At 34.1% G+C, this 14,016-nt stretch overlaps 1 protein-coding gene across 1 annotated transcript; it reads right to left on the bottom strand.

The window, feature by feature from the left end:
- Window positions 1–699: 699 nt before the first annotated feature.
- On the bottom strand, window positions 700–10,199 carry LOC134275440 (BRCA1-associated RING domain protein 1-like). Its single transcript, XM_062757723.1, has 13 exons — window positions 10,094–10,199; window positions 8,593–8,649; window positions 8,096–8,250; window positions 7,713–7,844; window positions 6,691–7,393; window positions 6,181–6,385; window positions 4,435–4,515; window positions 3,716–3,888; window positions 3,206–3,311; window positions 2,727–2,853; window positions 2,317–2,418; window positions 1,301–1,422; window positions 700–1,047 (listed from the first exon to the last, which is right to left on the bottom strand). Exons 1-13 carry the CDS (start codon window positions 10,159–10,161, stop codon window positions 724–726), a joined length of 2,355 nt encoding a protein of 784 aa, XP_062613707.1. The 5' UTR covers window positions 10,162–10,199; the 3' UTR covers window positions 700–723.
- Between the last annotated feature and the right edge of the window lie 3,817 nt (window positions 10,200–14,016).

The following is a 14,016-nucleotide window of genomic DNA, read 5'->3' as shown; positions in this document are numbered from 1 at the left end:
TGAGAACATACCAAGTTTATCCATAAGAGAGATATGGACCGGTCATGAATTATGAAATTTTTCTTCCAGTGACCTTGAACTTCCCCAAATGACATTGGGTCAAGGTCATGACACACCCTTAGGTCATGTGCAATCTTTGTGTGAAATTAGAACCTACCAAGTTTATCCATAAGAAAGATATGGACTGGACACGAATTATGAATTTTTTCTTCCAGTGACCTTGAACTTCCTCAAATGACCTTGGGTCAAGGTCTTGACACACCCTTAGGTCATGGGCAATCTTTGTGTTGAGTAGTAGATTCTAATGTTCCTTCGTAAGAAAGATATGGACCGGACACGTTTGCACAGACAGACGGACAGACGGACAGCTAGACGGACAAGGTGATTCCTTCGTTTGCGGGGGGTATAAAAACATTAAACAAATTATGATCATACTAAATTTATTTCTGCCTTTTCCATTCATTGATTAATTGCTTATATAAAATAAATTTAATCAAATTTAATAATTGTGCGAATATAATACCTCAAGCATCCGTAATTCTTAATATTCACTACACCAATAGCAATGATCAGTACAAACCAATACTGTAAATGCATGCTACAAATGTACAAGTATGTACAAAAGCAAGATGAATACATTTCTTCATATGTATTAACTGTTGCTCCTTACTACAATGTACAAAGAAAAAAACAGCCTTAATTAACCATGCCTTGTAGTAATTGTTACATTGTAGGCTTTACTAACTGGAATTTACTAATACAATCCATTATCCAGGATGCCCTAACACTAGCTATAACAGGAGTTCTGATTGGCTGGAATTGACCTTTGTTGTCATAGACAATAAATACACAGCAGGTTTCCATGCCAAGAGGAGCATGGTAGGGCGTTGTCAGATCGGCTTCGGGAATGTGACCTGGTTTGGGCTCTCTGTGAATCACGTGACCTCCTCCTAGTTTTACCAGATCCATGAGCTCCTCTTTGTCAGGGGTTGGGTATTCGAAGTCCCCCGAGAAGTAAAACTGGCAGCCATCGAATAAACCTGGTAACTGTATAAAGAAATAAAATTATTATGTCTGAAAAAAGCAACACCTTGGGGGTTAGGGTTTTTTTTTTTGGGGGGGGGGGGGGGGGGGGGGGGGGTCTCTTGATCTCTTATATCAGCAAAAATTATTTATAAGTTTTGAAATACTGGAACATTGATAAAATGACCAAAGTTGATGATGCTTATTATAGCATCAATTAAAAAGTACTGATTTTTAAAATACATGTACATATATCAAGTTTCTATTCCTCCTTTACCTGTTGTTGACGATTGACTCTGCCTTTCTGTGCTGAGTGGGATTCCGGATCTGAACTGGTTCCCGGGATCTCGAATGCCTCCTCACATACCTTCATCCCATACTCCAGACACATCTCTATCCCTGAAAGATCCCACGGATAGGAGTGTAAACTTCATATATAGGTGATGCATAGCAGCAATAAAAAAAGAAGGAAATACAAGAGGTGCAGTGTAAAAATATCACTCATTTTAAAATCTTTTTTCATCAGAGAGTTAGTACATTATTCAAATCATGGTGCCCGTGATGTAGGGGGGAGGGGGGGATGAGTCCACACCAGGGAGTCAAAGTTTACAGGAGAAATTTTTTTGTCAAGAACCACAGGACCACAAAAACTAGCACTTATATGGCAGAAATAAAGTTTTAATTGAAATATAAAGGAACTAATTTTCTCAATAAACAATGGGCAAGAAAAAAAACATCTTCGAAAGCCTCCATGCAAGTTTCACATTTTCTGGCTAAGTAGTTCTAGAGAAGATTTTTTAATGACTCTACCCAATATTTTTTTAAGATTTTTTTTAATCATTCAATGACCAGGGATGTTTTGTACAAACACAGGTTAAAATTGGCTACCCAGATATTTTTTTCTTTTATATACATGTATTTGTCTTTGACCATAACCCTTTTTTAAAAGGGTTTTTTGCGCACTTTTGAGGAGAATTTTTTTTCCAGCATCATTCAATAGAATTTCCTATTTTTAGTCGTTTCCAGGAATTGCTTGATTAAAATTATTTGTTAGATTGCTGAAAATTCACTTCTAGCGATTTTACTGCCTATAGAGACAACTACAAATGATTTAAAGGTGGATAAAATATACATATTTGCTACAAAATGTGTTCATTAGGGAGTGAAAGGTTGTTGAGATGAAAATTCTCCCCAAAAGTGTGCAAAAAATATTGCAGTGTCCAGAACGACAGTGACAGAGAAGAAGATGAAAATGTAAACAGTGTCCAGAACGACAGTGACAGTAGTACGTACAGTCCATGTTTACAATCCAGCGTCCAGTTAGTACTCCCTGTAGGTACTTCATGGTCCGAGGACAGAGTCCGCTCTTGTTACAAGAAGTCACAATGTGGGTCACTGTAAGACAAAGACATATGCAAAATTTAAACTGTTAAATCCTATAATTTTAAAAGAATTGTCCAAGCTGAACTCCCAATTCATTTTCAGCATGATGGAAAAATGATTTCAAAACATTTATACCTTATATTAATGGACAATTTTGTACAGTTTACCTTGAATTCTGATTGTAAATTTCCAATAAAAGCATAAATTTAACAAAACCATTGAAGACAAAGCATGAAAAATGTGTTCGAGGTCAAATTTGGTATTTTTTTTTATCATACATTACACTATATATTTATAACTATCATGAACTTTGACCTTACCTTCCTGGGAGAAGTCCTCCATGACCTTTGCCTGGAGTTTGGTGGCACACTTCTGTAGGGTGATTTTCTGGTCTCTAGTCAGACCCGTGCTGAGGAAGCATGGACTTTGGAAAGATAGAGGGTCAACCTTTAAAAAAGAAAGACAACTCTGGTAAAACCAAAAAGTCAACAAGAAACATAACTCTGTAAGACAGTGGAGTCAACAAGAAACATAACTCTGTAAGACAATGAAGTCAACGAGAAACATAACTCTGTACAACAATGAAGTCATCAAGAAACATAACTCTGTACAACAATGAAGTCAACAAGAAACATAACTCTGTAAGACAATGAAGTCAACAAGAAACATAACTCTGTAAGACAGTGGAGTCAACAAGAAATATACATTTTTTACTTCGAACTTTAAAGAGAAAACCTCCTTGAATTTAAATAAACTGTAAACATCTTAAAATTGTAATAAAACTGGATAAAACTCAAACCTGGACAGCTGTATGTGTTGTTCTGTTCTGAGCCTTTGTTTTCAGGGCAGATATTAACTCTGCATTACTCCCAGCCAACTGTACAGGAGTCAGGCCTTTTATATTTCTGTAGAAGAAATAAAAGCATAAAAAATACTTTCTTTCATTTTTGTGACCTAAAGCGTGGGCAAATAGATCCAGTTCCCTTGATATAATGGTCTTTTTTCCCCAAAATTAACCATATTTTACAAAGTTTTTCAGATTTCCCTGTAAAATTTCTACCTATATGGATGAAAAAAACTTCTTTAAATTATGAAAAAAAGCCTGACATTTAACACAAATTGTCTAAAATTTCATCAAAACCACTTTTAATGTATTTACTCAAGTTTATCATGTATGACAAGTGAATACCATTTTTGCTAGCCAAGGTTTTTAGGTCTACGCCACTCCCCATTATGGGGGGAGCTGAGTGGATCGAAAACCCTTGGCTAGCAAAGATAAGTGAATACATGTAGCTGTCTTATAACTGACCTTGCATTTACTGAAGCACCATGTCGCACAAGGAGCTTGATACAGTCCACTTTTAGATGTCTGACAGCATCGTGTAACGGAGTCTCGTTCTCTGTGCCTGGCACATCAATCAGTGCTCCAGCTTCTATCAGCATCTCTGCTATCTTTACATAGCCATAGTGACAAGCCTCATGCTGTAATCAAAGCCTCTAATTCATAACTGAATGAAATATACATATAATCTTTTGTCATTTTAATACTTCTGTATGAGTTGTTCCCCTTTAAGTGCAATTATAGTTTTTATTCCATTTTTAAAAAGTGTCTAATTTTTCAAGTATATGTAATATTTTATCTGAGCTATTCCCGAGAGAGAAGAATTGTTTTCTGGGGACCTTGCTCTCTTTAAACAATCTTTGTATTAACCTGTCATTTATTTATTGCAACTTTTTCAGAGTACAAATTGTAATTCCTGTATTTACGAACGCAGAGTTATATGAATGAGCCCTTAGAGATTCACATCTCTTTCTCTTTTTAATGCACTAGTTTTGTAGATTTTAAAATATGAAATGGTATGGAAAATGAGAATTAAAAATTAACAACCTCTTTGGTTTGTAAAACACTGACTGTTCTGTTTGCATCATTCCAGCATTTTACTTTGGAAAACCTATTTGGAATATTGACTGAAATTCTAATTAAACAAATAAAAAATTAAGGTATAGAGTCTCAAAATGTTTTCTTACCAATGGTGTCCAGCCCGCATTATCTCTGTTGTTAGGATTGGCTCCAGATGAGAGTAGTGACTGCACTTTTTCCAAATCTCCCTAAAGTACAATTAGCTGTTATTTATAACACAATAAAAATATATTTATTTATTTGTTTGTGATAAGTTCAGAATCCCTGGTCATAATAAAAAAATTGTCACAATTAACTGAACACATTTGCAATTGTAAGCATTTTTAATATCCATTTTCTCAGTGACAGATAAAATAAGGGTGTCTAATAATTTTTCTCTTTAGTATTCATTTGTTGATTTCGAATGCTTCTGAATGTACTCTGATCTCTACAGACTACACAACTTTGAGATCCTGGAGGATCAAATTATTACTGTATACAGGGTTACTTTAGTCCCATGTTATATTCGCCCTTTTGCACTTGCGAACAATTTTGCTCCATTTTAAATTTGCCCAGTAAAAGTCCTGTTTTTGCTCCATTTTAAATTCGCCCAGTAAAAGTCCTGTTTAAGAAAATAATCCAATTAGGTTGTATTCTTTGAATTCACCTGTTTTAAATTCACCCAACCATGATGAGGGCAAAAGGGGTGATATTAAAATGGAGGCAAAAATTTCCCTGTACATTTATACAGTAATTGTGAAATTGCCCATAATTTACATGTACCTTGAAATGAGGACTAAGAAAAAATAAAGACTTAGTATTGTATTAGTAGGTTGGATTTTGTTTTTATTTTTGTCCCCCGCTTTCCCGAAAGCGAGGGGACATTAAATTTTCTGGGAGACCTTGCTCTCTTCCGTCACAAAAACTTTAACCTTGCCCATTACTTTTGATTTAGTGGAGCTATGATTTTCATATTTCATATGTGTATTCCTTGTGATAAGACCTTTCTTTGGGTACCACCAAATTTGACCTTTTGACCTTGACCTTGAAGTTTGACCAACTTTTACTAAAAAATTTCAAACTTTTACTTTGGCCATAACTTTTGAATGGTAGGTACTAGGACTTTTATATTTCACAAATTTATTTTTTGGGACAAGACCTTTCATTGGATACCAACAACTTTGACCTTTTGACCTTGACCTTGGAAATTTACGTACTTATGAAAAAACTATAACCGTGACCATAATTTTTGAACGGTAAGGGCTGTGGCTTTTATACTTCACAAATGTTATTCCTGTAAGAAGACCTTTCATTGGATACCAAGAACTTTAACCTTTTGACCTTGACCTTGGAGTTTTAACTACTTTTTAAAAATTATAACCTTGGTCACAAATTTTGAACGGTAGATACAAGGACTTTTATATTTCACATATGTATTCTTTGTGGCAAGACCTAACTTTGACCTTTTGACCTTGACCTTGGAGATTTACGTACTTCTGAAAAAACTTTAACCTTGACCATAACTTTTAAACGGTAAGGGCTAGGGCTTTCGTACTTCACGTATGTAATTTTTGTGAGAAGACCTTTCATTGAATACCAAGAACTTTGACCCTTTGACCTTGACCTTGGAGTTTTAACTACTTTTTAAAAACTTTAACCTTGGTCACAACTTTTAAACAGTAGAAACTAGGACTTTCATATTTTAAATATATGTATTCTTTGTGGCAAGACCTTTCATGGGATACCAATAACTTTGACCTTTTGACCTTGACCCTAAAAAATAATATCTCGCCCACAAAGACACCGAAAGCGGGGGACCACAATTCTTTGAATTTGCTTGTCATATTTTTTCTTAGGCCTGGCCTAAAACTAACCTTGATACAAGCCACTTGGAGTGGGGTTTCTCCTTTACCATTCTTCTTGTCAATGACACTTCCTTTCCCACTGAAAGAAGAGTTCAGATGATCCTGATCCTTCTGTTGACCTGAGTTAGTCCTCTTAACCTTTTCAGGTTTGGAAATCACAACAGAAACATCTTCAGCATTAAGGCAAGTTGGAAGGCTCCTTCTGTTTTTCTTTCTGTAATTTTAATCCAGATGAACAGCATGTACAAAAGTATCTACATTAACTGTTGAAGATTTTGCTAAACAAAAATGAAACAATATGCAGTATTTGTAGAAAGTTTAAATCCAATTTTTTTTTTTTTGGTAAAGATGCCAATTTAAAATAATCAACAGAGCCATATAAATTTATCCATTTTAACATGTTTAAAATTCCTAGCTTTGTATAATCTGAAGATTCCAAAAAGAATCTGATATTACAATGTACTAGTATCTCCTTCCCTGGCATTTTAATGTTTCTTTTGAAGATGTGAATGCATGTACCTGTTACCAGTAGAGGAGGAAGCTCCCACACTTCTCCTGGATTTTTTGTTATCAAATGGAACGGGACTTTCAGGAACTGGACTATCAACAGAGGAAGTAGTTCCAGATGCACCAACACTCCTCCTCCTGGCCTTCTTCCCTCCAGATGACTGACCAGTAATACTTCTCTCCAACTGGACTTCCCCATCAAAGCACTGACCACTTCTGTACCCACTGTTTTGTACCGTAGAAGAAATATTGTCTTTTGACACATTCCCTTCATCTCTTCTCTGTGCTGCATAATCTTCGTTATCTTCATTGCCATTATGCAGACTCTTTCTTACTCTTAAAATCTTAGATCCTTTCGATTTCCCTGTTCTGCATCTTGGTTCTCCAGTAACCTTGACCTTTTTAGATGTTTCACCAGGATTCTTTTCTTCCATTTCATCTGCGGAACTGAAATTTGCTGCAGCACTGCTGCCATTGTTAATATGGATGTCATCATTAGTCTCCATATAGTCAAAGAACTGGGTCATGGTGGTCTGCTCTTCTGGTCCTGTTGACCTAGTTTTTCTGACTCCTGACCTTTCAGCTTTTCCTCTCGATCCACTACTTCTTGTGGATTCCTGATTAACCATAGCTGTATTATTTGATAGCACGTTTCCTGGACTGGGACTCGCCTTTTCCGTGACTTTAGATGATCTGGATCTTCTTTTCTGTTTTCCTGATAGGATACATGTATAAAAATTTTTTTATCATAATCCAGTTGAATTATAGAGATCAGCAATTCACTGACATTTAAAATGCAAGTGTTTTGCATTGTACATGTATGTCACCAAAAAGCCTAATGTAATAGGTTGAGAGGTAAGAAAAACAATCTCAACATTCATAATTTTCCCAAAGATGTCAGCAGAAGTAATCAAATAAATTTATTAGGGGTCCCACGAGAAGTTGACAAAGGGCCCTTAACGTTACAAGGATGAGATTTAGAAAGAGATCTCGTATTGCAGAGAGAAAATCCAAGAAAATAACTGTACAAGTACCATTCTTAACTGATTCCTGCTTGTGAGACAGCTTGGTTGGGGTAGAGAGTTCAGCACTCAAAAAGTCATACACATCTGGCGTGCCATCTGGTGTACTTTTATCGTTTTCTGCTTCAGGATCTATGACGTTTTCTGTACAAAAAAAAAAGTAAAACTTGTGACACATTAAAGGCATTGTTCTGTACTGATGATAAAGTTTGTTTACTTAGTAAATTAACCTTTATTTTATTTTTTTCTTTAGGTCCAGATAAAATTAAATTTTTGATTGTCTCCCATACTGGCCCTCTCACAATTCTTACTCTTAAACGTTTTTAATATCTGAGTCTGAGCAAGTCAATAACTTAATTTATCGACTGAATTCATTTGACCAAACACTGCCTTACCTGAATCATAGCTCTCTGGATTGTTCAGAATGTGACCCAATCGTTTACACAGGTTCACAAGATTGAACAGTTGTCTGTTCACCTGGGCATCTTTGACATGAACAGGAATTTGACAAACTACACAGCACTGACCCAGCAACTTCTCACAGCACAGACTGATAGAGAGATTAAGCATTAAACACTGTAAACCTACTACATTTGGTAGAGTATTCTATTAAGCGATTTTGAGGGACAGCAGAATCCACTCATTCAAATACATGTATCACTAAGTGTCTTGTGTATTATACGTGTGCATCTTTTTTTTACCACTTTTTCCACGTGAACCACAAAGATAAAATAAAATGTTTAATTAAAAAAAAAAGTTTTGTGTACCTACCTACCCTAAATTTTTTGGCATGTTAACAGAAATACTAATACATATATTTTTTTATTTGGCCTTAGCCTAGTAATTTTGTCTCTCTAGACTCCTGTTTATTAACCAGTACTTCCTATATTACCTGCAGTAAATATGTTCACAACCACCCAATGTACACGGGCTTCCTGCTATGCTTCCACTATAATAAAAAAATAAATATTTTATGTCTAAATCAAAAGGTAAAATCTGTCTGAAACCACTAATATTAAAGATCTGTTGCATGATATTTCGAAGACATTTTTTTCACTTTAAAGAGCAGTAAGATTTAAGTAAATTTCACCCTTCCATAAAAGGGGACCATCATAGATGGCAGTGATTGGGATAAGCACGCGCCCTGCGCCATAGTCACATTAAATTTTAAAATGTCATATTAAAATTAAAAATGCTGCGCCATCGTGGCGCATAGAAAATCATGCACTACATACTTTTAAACTTTGAGCTTTCCCTCAAGCGCTTGTCTTTCCCACAACAATGGCTGTCAATTTACACTTGAAAAAACAGTATTTAATGTCGTTCAGTTTAAGCGTTCTTATGGCTTTCTTTTCTCCAGTATCTAATCAAACAGTTACGTGTTTTCTGATTGGCTAATGCGCACGAAATAAACTGGTGTCAGGACTGCAGCATGCTGCCTAAGAAAATAGTACCTCGTACCGATAAAGGGCAGACTTTTCTTAATTTTAACAATCCTAACAAACAGACGGTAAGACAGATGATGTAGTCTAGGAGGAAAAACCAAAACGAAAATTTAACATGTGGAGGGAAGCAGTATAGATCTAAACCAGGCTTTAAATCATTTTAAAAGATGTCAAACATCGGACACAAAAAATTAAGAATTGAAATTAAATTGCAGTGTTTATTTATTTTCTGACACTTGTGAATTTAAATAGAATTTAACTAGGAAATGTCCCATTAAAAAGTCTGTTCGGCGCATTGAATTTTGAAATGTCACATTGGCACTGATTTGGAGTGTGCCATTGTCACATTTACTCCCTAGCTTATCCCAATCACTGAGATGGAAGTCTATTTTGATGAATTTAACTTTTAAAATTAATACTGAAATGGCATAGTAAAACTGACATGTATTATAATGTTATGTTAATTAAAACACATTATATTACAATGTGCCAGGGACTGACGAATCTGCTTCATTATAATTAAGAGTAATTTCAACTAATTTGATATAACAATGAATTAAGTTCACAATATATTTTAAAGCAAATTATACTGCATAAAACTCATATGAAATTTGGGCAATATTGGTCCAAACTTCTTTAAAAAGTTACATAATACATGATTGTAAAGACAATGGCATTTTTTCCTCATCCCCTATGGAAATGGACCATTATAAAATAGTGAAATACAAATACATATTAATTGGCACAAAGACAATTACAATAATTAGTAAACTTAAAAGGCCCATTGAACATAATAACATAATGTTTAGGCTTGCCTCATTTTTATTTAGTAGTAATTTACTCTATCAGTATCATAGTCTATGTTCAAGTGTTCGAGCATTTCTTTGCTTGATAAATAATAATGATGGGGGAAAAAGAAAACAAAATATTTCCAAAAAAAATAGTTACCAAACACTGCATCGTAAATCGTTTTCTAAGTCCTTTAAAGTTTGGCGAGTATTTGTAAAGTCTAACATTATTTTACATGATTTGTAAATAAACTTTTTCGACTTCGCGCGTTTTAACAACTGGAAGTGCTAAATGCTATATATCATTCAAAGTCGGCAAAGGTATTTTCCGGGAAATTATAGGGGGAACATATCAAAAGTTGTAATTAAAGTTTAAACCCCACTTTTTCTTGAAATGTTCTATTAAAACAGAGACATTATGTCGCTGATTATAACAATTCCTAGGGGAGTTTATATTTGCTGAAAAAATGCTTAATAAATTCATTACTAAAAAAGGGAACGCCTATTGACACTCAGGAATGAACGATATATATATAATGCAATGTTTACTCAGATATAAAATTACCACAGGCACCTGACGTTACTTATTTTTCTTTTAATAAAAAAAATATACACATACCGAATAATATTCGGTATGTGTATATTTTTTTTATTAAAAGAAAAATAAGTAACGTCAGGTGCCTGTGAAAATTCCGATTTAAAAAAAAAAAACCATGCGATAAGTCCTTTAAAGCATGGAGAATTAATAAAATATAATTAAAATAAGAATGGTGATCAGACCCGTAGTAAGCAATTTCTGTTAGGGGACAGCCTTACGTACAGTTGGGGGCACTATATCACGTAACTAGCCTACATGTACCAAAACTACCAGACAGTACCTTGATAAGCATATTCGATCAATCTTTAATCTTCAGACAAATATTTACGACATTTTTGATTTCAATTCAATTCAATTCAATTCTTTATTGGCATTAAAGCACTAGATTTCAATGGACTCCACATCAACAACAGAAGGAAATTTTGTGTAGTTTTATTTCATAGCGATTTTATATTATGTTCTAGCATTTCTTAAAAGGCTCTTAATACTGGGGGGGGGGGGGTGAGAATAGTGTAGATAAGATATGTTTTATTACTAATTCAGTGCCCAAACGAGTCGCATAAAGCATGTAAAGAGAACAAACTTAAGAAGGAAAAGCCTAAAATATAGTTGAAAGAAAAAAGTCAGACATACGGTATATAATATGATAGTTTTACTATATGTAAATCATTTGTCATTTTGACCCCCCCCCCCCACTCCCTCCCCTTTTTTGCTGTACTGTTGAACACATGCAATTTTCATCATTAAAAATATACCAAGAAGTAAGTACGTTACAGTGTGGAACCCCCCCCACCCCCTACACACACACACACACACACCCACCCTCACACACACACACACACACACACACACACACACCCTCTCACACGTGTCACACTCTCCCACACATGTCACAATACAAAAAATTGTCTGACATCACGTATAACTTTATCTAATCTGTGGTCTTACTCTTTTTTTTAAGCGCTAAGCGCAGCGCACAGCGCTTTCTGTCAGCGTAAATCTACTTCCGTTCTGGATCCAGCGCCTCTATATAAGCAAGTTAGATAACTCCACTTGTTATTCTAAAAATATGCAACTGGAAATCCCTGACTCTCTTTCTGCTATTTTAGTGTAATGCTGCGTTACTTGCATTTCTAATAATAGAAGGAAATTAGTAAGGTTTAAGGATGTTCCACAGTAAGAAGATAAGAGCAGTTCTTATCATGCTCTTCTGTATACATTGTAGTTCATTTAAATCATGTCGGCACACATTAATTTGGTACCTCGTAGCTTACAATTGCTGCCTTTATGGCGCAATTACTTAATTATAGAACCAGTAAATTATTTATAATGTACATGCAATATAGTGATTGAATATTCATACGTACCCGGTACATGATTTAAAACTCAGATGGGATTTTGATAAAGTTTTAAATCTCAAACTGGAAGTGAGTTATTCAATAAAAGAAATCACATAAAATTGATTTACAATGTACTACTTACATAATGTGGTACATTCTATATATCCATATAAACTATAATTATTTTTTCTTCTAGACAATTATTTCGGGCAATGTAACTAAAACAAGCCTTTCTATTAACATCTTGCACCATGCTGAGATTTATCAGTGAAGTTGATTTTCGCATATAAGTATCAATTAGTAAGAGACTGGAATGCATTCAAGGACGGTCTTTTTTAATGTCTATACTTGTGTTGTACATAATTCGAAAAGAATGGCAGTTTGTGGCTGTACAGACATGTAAGGCATGTGATGGATGTGTTTTCAACGAATCCACTCAAATAGTAAAACTTATTTCTCGGAATACATGTATTGTGCTCTAAAATTGTGCGTGTAGTGTGCAGGATATAGCGAAACATGCTAAAACTTAAATTAAAGCAATGGACAGAAATAGGGCTGATGAAATGTTAAGCAAACGGTGTAATGGGAACTAGGATTAAATAGTTTATGTAAAGATGTGTCTCAGCTGTGTTGTCGATTAATCTTAATGAAGACTAAATAAAATAGAATGTTGTATACCTTCATGAAGATGTATTAATACTTGAGATTAATAATGTATTTTCTCTCTTGAACTCTTGAATTATTAATCATTGAAATAGGAGAAATATTATGGGCAATTATTTTCAGTATTCCTTTTTAACTACGCACAACAATGTCGTAGATATGTTTTCCTCTCCACATGTTTTGCATGGTAGTGAAGATCATACATACACAAGTAAAAGGATGGTGAAATGCACCAGGCGTCCGCAAAAAATACTGAAGCATTTTAAATTATTTCAACAATAGTCAAAAACACTTTTGGGGGTTTAACGTATGACGGGTTTGACGTATTTTTAATCAAAAGAAGAAAAGTGTAAAAAAAAATTATTACAAAAACGTATCATTTACTAAAGAGTGACACATATTGTATATCAACACAAATGTTACTGCAAATACATGTATACTGTAAATCAAATATTTGAATATCAGAGATTACAGGATAACATCAAAAGATAAATATAATATCTTTATACTTAAATGTATATTTACATATTATCTCTGACATAAAGGGCATTAATTCTACGGATGTTAATTTCATTTACATATGACGTTGTTACAAACATGATGCCAATCTTCAATTTGAAAACTTGTAAACGCAGAATGAATTTGTTATTAAATACATGTATGATCACCAGAAGATTTTATCTTTCAGTGTTGCACGTAAATGAGAGGAATTTTAGCGACATTTTCAAATGTTAACATTTTTTTCAAATACACCTGTACATTGTACATATTTTCCAGCAAAAGTATCGTCTTCAGACAGTATAGCTACATGTACATTTAGAGTTTAAATTTGATCAGAAAACTCGATTATCATCTCGAAAGAAAATAATTTTACACGCAAAAATATTTTCTTGCAATTTCTTGTACAGTACTGTAAGTAAAATAGATTGATCTTTTGACATACGAAGATAATGTATGATGTTTGAAAAAAGGGCATGAGGCAATACTGAATTTCATATCCCAACGGGGTTTACATATTCAGGACTCACATACTTTTTGACAACTGTGCTCGACCTAGCGCTATCGCACTGTCAAAATATCGCTTAGAATTCAATACAACAGGACATTTTAAATTAAAATAAAATTCTGACGAATTCCAAATCAATATGCTTAGCGCTTCCCAGTACTTTCAGTACTTTGATTTTAATTAAAAACATCTAAAAAAAAATGCTTTTAAGGTTCATAAACCCTCTGCTCAATCATATAAAATGTTGCTTTCAGAACCTTAATGATTTTCCAAAAGAAATGTATTTTATAAGTAAAATACAAACAATTATAGCATAGCTTGCGGTGCAAAATTGGACAAAAAAGACACTTCAACTTGCCAAATCTCTAAAGAATTATAAACATTTATGTCATTAAGAGTTATTTCTCTTATCAGCGTATCAATGAACCTTAAATTATTGCTGAAAACGTATTTTGAAATTATCCCTATTAATGACC

Source organism: Saccostrea cucullata, unplaced genomic scaffold, assembly GCF_032062105.1.
Source record: "Saccostrea cucullata isolate Sc308-1 unplaced genomic scaffold, CSIRO_AGI_Scuc_v1 ctg72, whole genome shotgun sequence".
NCBI classification, from domain to species: domain Eukaryota; kingdom Metazoa; phylum Mollusca; class Bivalvia; order Ostreida; family Ostreidae; genus Saccostrea; species Saccostrea cuccullata.
This window is presented reverse-complemented; position numbering and strand designations above follow the sequence as displayed.

Excerpts from the sequence above, each read along its gene's own strand:
- LOC134275440 (XM_062757723.1), bottom strand. The coding sequence starts at position 10,161 with ATGTTAGACTTTACAAATACTCGCCAAACTTTAAAGGACTTAGAAAAC. Across the intron at positions 3,889-4,434 it reads ATGCGGGCTGGACACCATTG|CATGAGGCTTGTCACTATGG; the intron begins GTAAGAAAACAT and ends CTTTGATTACAG. Across the intron at positions 1,048-1,300 it reads GAGTCAATCGTCAACAACAG|TTACCAGGTTTATTCGATGG; the intron begins GTAAAGGAGGAA and ends TTCTTTATACAG.